Genomic DNA, 9,793 nt, shown 5'->3' with positions numbered 1-9,793 from the left:
TTCCTGCCGTCTCCTCTTTCAATTGCGTTTGCTTCATCAGCGAATCTAAGTCTTTAAGTGCCGCATAACGATCTTCTGAGGGTGGCGCGTGCGCCCCGTTTACCGTGGAACCGACCTGATTAAACATTGCGGACGTTTCCACACCTCAATAATAAAATTGTTCATTGTAAGACAAGCGTCGCTCAGATTAATCAATCGATTCAGATTTGATTCTGCCATAAAAGAAAATAACGCCTTTTTATACTCACTATTCGAATTATTGAAGATCGGATTATTGTCGAAGTTAGCGAAGAACGTCGGTTGCGGCGCGATCGGTTGCTGGCCGAAGTGATTGGTTGTCGCGGGACAGAAGGGATCGGAAGGAACCTTACTGAAATCGGCGACGAAATCCGTCGAGAAATTATTCGAATTGTTCAAATTGTTTCTCGACTCCGCGTTATCGATTGATTTCTGACTAACTGGCGCGGGCAGCGTTCCCGAATTGGGAACTCTCGGAATGCCGCTACTGTTGCTCGAGGATGATTTTTGTTGCGCCGTATTATTCTGATTCGCGATCGACGGATCGAGGTAATATCTCTTGAGCTCGTACTTGGCGCTCATTAGGTCCTTCATCTTCTGTTCGTCCTTAGTATCCAAGTTTTGCGGTGGGTTCATGTTCATCAGGCCTAGCCATACTCTTCGGCAGTAATCGTTACCATGCTCCTTTATAAAATCTATTTCCTCCTGACTGAATGTTGCCATAGAAATTGATTTTACTCTGTGTGGTGGAGTCAAGCCTCGTCTGAAAATACAAATGAGAACTTGCAGATATTTAGGGATCCTCGCCGTGATATTGATAAATGCGAATTTTAGATATACAAGCATGCACATGTAAACGTAATCATTACTAAGCAATGTATATATATATATATATATAAATTGTATGATGAATACCTCGTCCGTCTCATATATCGGCACAAATTTAATTAAAGTTCAATTAATACCCGTTAAATCCGTATTAATTCGGAAAATCAATCAGATTTAATTATCGCGAATACTATTGTACAGTTCAACTCGCCAAAGCGAAATATTAAACGTATACACAACGTGAATCATTACTCGTTATTACATTTTCCTCCGGATTCTCCGACGGACACAAATTCTCTGAAGAAATTATCGCGTACGATAATTATAATATAATTATATAATTATATATATATATATATGTATATATATAATTTTCTTATTGTCTAAATCATCTAAATTTATTAGAAAATGTGCGAAACGAGAAAAAGAGAGAAGGAAACCTATGAAAAATCGATGAACGCATGCTCGCATAATAATTACAATTGCGTCATACGATTAATTCCAACGTTGTTCAGCCCACAGTTCCCTTGTCCATTTCATTCTACAATTCCCTTAACTTTCCAAATCATTAAAATATTCCGTGACAAGTAATAACGGCTCGCGTGCCTCTAATATACGGCGTAGAACGCGTACCTACTTATAGCTGATGCAGTAACGAGATTTAAAAATTCGCACGCGCGCGCGTGCGACCACCTCGTGCGACGCGCCGATTAAGAGCGCGAGTCGATAGCCGCATTCGTATCACGCGTCAACAATCTTACAATCTTTTTTAAATAAAAATGATTAAAAAAATATGACGGAGAGTAAGTATTTATAATTTTTCAACTTAACTTTTAACAATATTTTTCTTATGATAATATTTTTATACTATAATAATCTTACAATGATTTTAATAGTTATAGAAATAGGGTGACCAACCGTTCCTAATTTTCCGGGATATCCCGATTTTCGGCTCTCATTAGAAGCGTCCCGCGTACCTACTTATAGCTGATGCAGTAACGAGATTTAAAAATTCGCACGCGCGCGCGTGCGACCACCTCGTGCGACGCGCCGATTAAGAGCGCGAGTCGATAGCCGCATTCGTATCACGCGTCAACAATCTTACAATCTTTTTTAAATAAAAATGATTAAAAAAATATGACGGAGAGAGAGAGAGAGAGAGTGAGAGAGAGAGAGAGAGAGAGAGAGAGAGAGAGAGAGAGAGAGAGAAGAGAAGAGAGAATGCATTTTGAGTTTCTCTCCTTTCGCGTGATTCGTGCGTGGTTGCTATGTATGTGTAACATTTTGACCACTGATAAACTTAGAGTTACACACAAAGAGAAAACGTCAACGGCTACTGATAGCGACAACTTCCTGGCTGGTGGATACGCGGACCTTTAGCGCGATGACTCACTGGAGCGAGAGCATTCTCGTCTTTCTTTCTCTCTCTCTCTCTCTCTCTCCTTCTCTAAAAGAGGGCATTATGTGACATTTTGTCTCTTTCTGTTGTAGGCCTTTTTTTTAATGGTACAACTAGGGTGACCAACCGTCCCGAATTTTTCGGAACATCCCGATTTTCGGCTCTCATTAGAAGCGTCCCGAAAGAACCTTAAACAGGACGCTATTTGTCCCGATTTTTCAACATAAAATAAATAATATAAAACATAATAATAGATTGTTTTTAATTTTATTTTAAGTTTTGAGTTTCTCTCCTTTCGCGTGATTCGTGCGTGGTTGCTATGTATGTGTAACATTTTGACCACTGATAAACTTAGAGTTACACACAAAGAGAAAACGTCAACGGCTACTGATAGCGACAACTTCCTGGCTGGTGGATACGCGGACCTTTAGCGCGATGACTCACTGGAGCGAGAGCATTCTCGTCTTTCTTTCTCTCTCTCTCTCTCTCTCCTTCTCTATTCTTCTCCGCGTCGCAACAATGTAACGAGATGTAAAGCTTGTACAGGTGTATGTTGCCCGAAGCGATTCCGCGTCGCGATTTTCGTATATAGAGACTATATACGTCCTATATAGAGATTCTCCAAGGATCGTATGTATATCGCGTTTGACGTGGTCAGCAAATTTTCTCTCTCTCTCTCTTTCTATTTATAGCCCCTACATCACACAGTAGCCAGGACTACGATTTAAAACGCGGAACGAACGTTTTAGGCCCGAACTGGCCCCTGACATGCCAATCAACAATTTTGCGATTCGACCATTCACTGTCCCACTCTATCCCGTAAGATTTAGCCATTGTATAGAGCCGTTCCCGTTTGTTTCCTTTTTCGGGGAAAATCGAATTAGCTAATGTCCTGGTGTGACAATTGCGACGCTACTTCCCCTCTTTCCTTCGAGACGTTGACATTTGTCAGCTCAATGTCATACGCGCTCGATGACGCGCGAGGATGATGTATAATAATCATGTACGCGACACGATGTCCCGGATTCCCGGAGTGTGGGCTCGACGAGAGGAGAGGGTACACGACTGGTTTCGGATTCAACCGGGGCCCCAGAGGGAAATGTCCTCCAAAAGGGTGACCTCGAAGTGAGAGCTGGCAGAGAGTTACTTACAGCATACCAGAGCAAGAAGTGCAGACGAACGAGCCGATTGTCATGTTGACGTAAGTCGGCCCGCGCTGGTTGCAGTCGAAGCATTGCTTGTTGCCCGGCTGCGAGACGAATTCGCGCAACGTCTTCAGGTTCCTCTCGTCCTGCTTTCTCTTCGCGGACGCCATCGCGGGACGCGCGCGCGATCGGCGGAATTGCCGATTACACGGGACGGGGACCCTACTTCGTTGTTGCTTCGGTCTCGCTCGGACACGAAACTCGGACACTCAAGTACACAGGAGAATCGTGACAATCAAACTAGGAGATCGCGCCGCGCCTGCAGAACCGACGGAACTGGACGGAAACAACTGCGATGGCGCCATTCTTACATTTTTCTCTCTCTCTCTTTTTTCCCCTATCTTTAATCGCTGATAAAGGGCGTTTTCCAATAAAGTACACAGACGACACAATGTACTACACGTTATCACGCGATTGGCTATATTTTAAATTTCTTCATTTGACAACCAATCATGTGATAATGTGTAATACACTGTGTCGTCTGGAAAACGCCCATAGTAATATTCAAGACCGACAGTTCTTTTATATTCACTGAATGTATGACATCCAATAGAAAATGTGGATTGTAACAAGTGACACTTTTGTCCCTAGGAAACAAACTCTCCTATTGGATGCCAACATTGTATATCAGAGGCATCAGACACAAGAGTGTGAATTCTTCATCTGATTATGTTTTCATCTAATTATAAGTATTTATAATTTTTCAACTTAACTTTTAACAATATTTTTCTTATGATAATATTTTTATACTATAATAATCTTACAATGATTTTAATAGTTATAGAAATAGGGTGACCAACCGTTCCTAATTTTCCGGGATATCCCGATTTTCGGCTCTCATTAGAAGCGTCCCGAAAGAACCTTAAACAGGACGCTATTTGTCCCGATTTTTCAACATAAAATAAATAATATAAAACATAATAATAGATTGTTTTTAATTTTATTTTAAGAATTGTATCAGTTTTAAACTAATGATTATTTATATTAAAAAATAATAGAAGACTATGTTTTGTTGATTGTTTGACGTTGAGTATGAATAGTAAATACAAACCAAAAATAAGAGTCAAGATAGGAGTCAATCATCAAATTAATCAATCTAAAGTAAATTAAATATAAAACGAACCTCCATAGTCGAATGTTAGTTCTTTCTATAGTATTAGTATTATAAAAAAAAACTCAATAAAACTACAATATTACATATAATCGTATTATGTTTTATAATTAAAATTATATCAATAAAAAATTGTTTTGTTTTTTTATTGTGTCCCGATTTTTTAAAATCGATATCCCGAAATTGGTTGATCAAAAGTTGGTCACTCTATAAACAGAGAAAGACTTTTAAAGATCTCAAACCCTTGAAAATGTTTCTCTCTCTCTCTCTTTCTATTTATAGCCCCTACATCACACAGTAGCCAGGACTACGATTTAAAACGCGGAACGAACGTTTTAGGCCCGAACTGGCCCCTGACATGCCAATCAACAATTTTGCGATTCGACCATTCACTGTCCCACTCTATCCCGTAAGATTTAGCCATTGTATAGAGCCGTTCCCGTTTGTTTCCTTTTTCGGGGAAAATCGAATTAGCTAATGTCCTGGTGTGACAATTGCGACGCTACTTCCCCTCTTTCCTTCGAGACGTTGACATTTGTCAGCTCAATGTCATACGCGCTCGATGACGCGCGAGGATGATGTATAATAATCATGTACGCGACACGATGTCCCGGATTCCCGGAGTGTGGGCTCGACGAGAGGAGAGGGTACACGACTGGTTTCGGATTCAACCGGGGCCCCAGAGGGAAATGTCCTCCAAAAGGGTGACCTCGAAGTGAGAGCTGGCAGAGAGTTACTTACAGCATACCAGAGCAAGAAGTGCAGACGAACGAGCCGATTGTCATGTTGACGTAAGTCGGCCCGCGCTGGTTGCAGTCGAAGCATTGCTTGTTGCCCGGCTGCGAGACGAATTCGCGCAACGTCTTCAGGTTCCTCTCGTCCTGCTTTCTCTTCGCGGACGCCATCGCGGGACGCGCGCGCGATCGGCGGAATTGCCGATTACACGGGACGGGGACCCTACTTCGTTGTTGCTTCGGTCTCGCTCGGACACGAAACTCGGACACTCAAGTACACAGGAGAATCGTGACAATCAAACTAGGAGATCGCGCCGCGCCTGCAGAACCGACGGAACTGGACGGAAACAACTGCGATGGCGCCATTCTTACATTTTTCTCTCTCTCTCTTTTTTCCCCTATCTTTAATCGCTGATAAAGGGCGTTTTCCAATAAAGTACACAGACGACACAATGTACTACACGTTATCACGCGATTGGCTATATTTTAAATTTCTTCATTTGACAACCAATCATGTGATAATGTGTAATACACTGTGTCGTCTGGAAAACGCCCATAGTAATATTCAAGACCGACAGTTCTTTTATATTCACTGAATGTATGACATCCAATAGAAAATGTGGATTGTAACAAGTGACACTTTTGTCCCTAGGAAACAAACTCTCCTATTGGATGCCAACATTGTATATCAGAGGCATCAGACACAAGAGTGTGAATTCTTCATCTGATTATATAGTTTATGATTATATAATTTGTCATGTTCCTAATTTTTCTATTCAAATATATATATATACTGTGATTAGTCAATTTCTTAAGGCTTAGGGCTTAAATCACCTATTGTGGAGCGGCACTAGAGCACAATAAACTGAACAGAAAAGTCCTGTACCATTTTCTTTGTGAGATGCATGCAACGTGCGAAAGATACAGGATCTCTTCTGCCGTGGACACATCACACTTGTGGTGCACCACAGCGTCTTCGTTGCTATGACGAAGAGAGAATTCTGCGGATCTTCGAAGAAAATCCGGGAAACAGTGTGCGCCGTGTAGCTCGTGCGCTCGGTTACTCGCGATTCGTGGTGCATCAAACTTTACGTAGAAACGCATTGCACCCGTATCATTTTCAGCGAGTTCAGCAACTTCTTGCAGGAGATTACGAACGACGCATTTATTTTTGTGAAGGTATTTTAATTATTTTTATTCGACATTCGCGATGTTTATAGCGTATATTAACAATAGGCAAAACACGCACAGGGTTCCTCGCACAGTATCGGCGGAATGTATCATTCCCTGGCCGAATCTTATGGTCAGATAAGGCTACATTCACACCGAACGGCGTGTTTAATTTCCGCAATTTTTTATTGTGGCAAGAAGAAAATCCGCACGCCGTTCGTCAGGGCGCCTTTCAATATCGCTGGTCGATAAATGTATGGGCAGGAGTAATTGCAAACAGAGTGGTGAGTAGTCATGTGCATTAAAGAATTTTCCTCCCGTGGCTTTCTTTAAACGTTTTCGTCGGCGCTTTTCAGATTGGCCCATACTTTCTTCCTCCGTGTCTTAACGGGGAAATATACGCGGACTTCTTAGAAAATCAGTTGCCGCTGCTTCTCGCGGACGTTCCTCTCCGCGTACGAGCAGAACTGATTTATCAGCAAGACGGAGCTCCTGCGCATTTTTCCCGTCAAGTACGGCAAATTTTGAACGCGCGTTTTCCAGAGAAATGGATGGGTCGAGGGGGCCCTATTTCTTGGCCAGCACGGTCGCCAGACCTTAATGTGCTCGACTTTTTTGTATGGGGCTATGTTAAGAGCATAATTGAGCACCGACGTAATGATACGGAAGAAGAAGTACGCCAAGCAATCCTAGCGGCCTTCAATACTATCACGCTTAAAATGGCGCATCGTGTGACGCGCAATGTTGTTCGAAGAGCGGAACTATGCGTTCAAGAACGAGGGAGCCACTTTGAACAGCTTTTACATTAAAAAATGAGAGTGGATTAGGCCTACTGAGGAAACCACTTTAAAAAAACGCGCCATGATATCTACCGCAAGGTGGTGAGGAAATGATAGCTCCGCTACATTTTCTCAAGAATACAAGACAATTATCGATGGGCACTGGGCTCGAGCGTCACGCGCCGTTTCTGCACTGAAACAAACTGATTGATAATAATTATCAAATACACTTTGTTGTGAATTTTAATTGCATATTTAATAACTATTACCACATTTGGTAATAATTACTAAATCTTCAATTAGTCCACTTAGAAACAATTATTAAATATTTAATATTTGTCACAAAATCTTTGATGAATTGTAATTAAATATTTGATAAATATTGCTAAATAATTCCATTCAACTTTCTCAGATATTTGGTCACTATCACAAAATCATTTGGTGCAGCCAACAATCAAATAATATGCTAATTATTATCAATGTAGAACGGCCGATATTTTGTTGATCAATTTGAAAATGTCTGTTAATGTTTAGAAAGATGTATAGGACACCGTCCTTACGACGATCATAATTAAAATTTATTATTACTTACAAGGAGAGGACACAGGTCCCTGTTGATCTCTACCCCGTTCGCACTCAACGAGGATATAGCGCGATCGATGATCTTCTCTACCATGTGCTTATTGCCATTTGCCTCTTCCAATTTCGCGGCGGTAGTCCAAATTTGTCTATCTGTCGGGATATTCTCTCGGGCCTTGTTCAAGACTTTTCTCGCATTATCGTAGGTTTCTAATCTAGCGAGAGCGAGCCATAAATCTACACTAGTCGGACAACATTCAACCGCACGACTGAGCAAGATACGTGCGTCCTCGGGCTCCTCCAATTCGACGGCGGCTTTCCATAATCGCACTGAATTCGGGATATGTTCCAGGGCCTTTCGATACACTCTTCTTTTCGCTTTCATCTCCATCTCCAAATCCGCGGCCTTTATCCAGATTCTGACAGATGTTGGAATGTGTCGCACTGATTGTGCTATCACCGCCTTCGCCGTATCCGGCGGCTGCAGTCTCGCAGCTTCCAACCACAGATCCTCAGAAGTGGGATTTACCTCACAACCTTTCATTATTAAATTTCTTGCCGCTTGAACTTTTCCTGTCACTTCTTCTAAACGCGCAGACGCGATCCATGCAGGGGGATGGTTAGGATTAGTCTCTCTGACGGATTTCAACAATAATCTGGCTTTTTTTATGTCACTATGAAAATAAAAAAAAATTGTGATAGGAATGCTTATACAATCTTAAAATTAAATATGTAATAATCATACACTTACTTTATGTCACCGCCATAAGTAGGTATCATGCTTTGCAAATCTGTAAGGTATCCTTTTGGATCAACTACAGTTTGGCCCTCCACAGAATCAGAAACTTGATTCAGTTTGACGTTCATCAATGTATTTCTGGCCTGTCCAATCTTCCTGAGGTCAAGATCCCCTGTGGGAGTTAGCATACCTGGTGTTGCCACACCTGGCATCATAGAGGCCAAACTGCTAGTCGGATCAATACTAGTGGATGTTTCACCACCTAAATTCCTCGCTAAGACAGAATCTGGTAATGGGGTAAATTTTTCCGCTCTTGGATTACGCTGTTTACGATTTCTAGCATCTCCTACTTCAGGAATATTTTTCCATTCGTCTTCTGACACATTAACCAATTCTCTTTTCAAGTCTGAGAACTGCTGCTGAATTTTAGGACGTTCTTGACGATAGCGTTCCAATTCTTCCCTGAGACGTTTTTCTCTGTATTCCTTACGTTTCTCATCCATACGTTTATCGATAGCTTCATAAATTGCATCTGCTTCTTCGTCATCTTTATCGTAAGGATCCTGAAATTATTAGAATAGTATTATCTCTCTAACATACCTAACTAAAAAAAAAAAATAATAATTTTACTTACTTTACTAAATAGGGAACCTCCATATCCTGAAAATTCATCGTAATTGTTATCATTTAAATCTTCTTCATCTTCTTCCTCTTCTTCCTTCTTCTTTGCACGTTTCGTGGGTGGAGCGTGTCTATCGTCTCTGCATTCAAAATAAATAATAATTTGTAAGAGAATGTTGCATTTGTCGAGTTGTCTTCTAATAAGAAATGTATTTTTCTACTTACGAAACGTCATTAGCATCTCGAGCGGGACCGATATCAGACCGTGTTGTAAATCCTGTAGCTCTGCGGAGAGAAAGAGAGGTTAACTATATGTTTGCATCTTGATTGCTATAGTTATACTCAGTAGTTATTCGATTATTTATAATTATATGTTACATAAAAAAATTTACCCTCTTCCAACACCAGCAACATATCCCAAAGGTGCCGGTACACCCAAAAAGTGCTTTTTATTTCGCGTATTTAATGAAACCGGGGGAACTGCCATGTTGGATATATCGCTTGTTTATTCATACCATAGACATAGTATATCTAGACCGAGTATTGAGGAGTGGGAGCCGAGGTGCACGTAGAAAAGGACATACCATAGACATAGTATATCTAGACCGAG

General features: G+C 41.2%; 3 protein-coding genes across 6 annotated transcripts in view; 1 reads left to right on the top strand and 2 right to left on the bottom strand.

Annotated features, from left to right (window-relative positions):
• Nucleotides 1–5,644, bottom strand: part of LOC115233171 (arf-GAP domain and FG repeat-containing protein 1) — a 6,947-nt gene extending 1,303 nt beyond the window's left edge. Inside the window, exons 1-3 of one of the 4 annotated variants that reach the window (XM_029803456.1) lie at nt 5,303–5,644; nt 249–781; nt 4–144 (exon numbers count right to left, since the gene is read on the bottom strand). In XM_029803456.1, the coding sequence (XP_029659316.1) occupies nt 4–144; nt 249–781; nt 5,303–5,466 (838 nt within the window). In that variant the 5' untranslated portion in view covers nt 5,467–5,644. Of the gene's footprint in view, nt 1–3; nt 145–248; nt 782–1,326; nt 1,353–3,396; nt 3,729–5,302 lie in introns of those variants that run through there. The other 3 variants (XM_029803455.1, XM_029803458.1, XM_029803457.1) reach the window with 3 other exon arrangements.
• A 537-nt stretch (nt 5,645–6,181) lies between these two features.
• LOC115233172 lies at nt 6,182–7,851 on the top strand. The gene is made up of 3 exons (XM_029803459.1): nt 6,182–6,474; nt 6,547–6,749; nt 6,822–7,851. The coding sequence occupies exons 1-3, from the start codon at nt 6,201–6,203 to the stop codon at nt 7,272–7,274; spliced, it is 930 nt and encodes a 309-aa protein (XP_029659319.1). The 5' UTR covers nt 6,182–6,200; the 3' UTR covers nt 7,275–7,851.
• Nucleotides 7,394–9,737, bottom strand: LOC115233199 (pre-mRNA-processing factor 6-like). Its single transcript, XM_029803499.1, has 6 exons — nt 9,576–9,737; nt 9,409–9,468; nt 9,197–9,323; nt 8,575–9,125; nt 7,837–8,497; nt 7,394–7,447 (listed from the first exon to the last, which is right to left on the bottom strand). Exons 1-6 carry the CDS (start codon nt 9,668–9,670, stop codon nt 7,394–7,396), a joined length of 1,548 nt encoding a protein of 515 aa, XP_029659359.1. The 5' UTR covers nt 9,671–9,737.
• Nucleotides 9,738–9,793: the final 56 nt, after the last annotated feature.

The sequence above is a fragment of the Formica exsecta genome, unplaced genomic scaffold, assembly GCF_003651465.1.
Source record: "Formica exsecta isolate Colony F162 unplaced genomic scaffold, ASM365146v1 scaffold161, whole genome shotgun sequence".
NCBI classification, from domain to species: domain Eukaryota; kingdom Metazoa; phylum Arthropoda; class Insecta; order Hymenoptera; family Formicidae; genus Formica; species Formica exsecta.
This window is presented reverse-complemented; position numbering and strand designations above follow the sequence as displayed.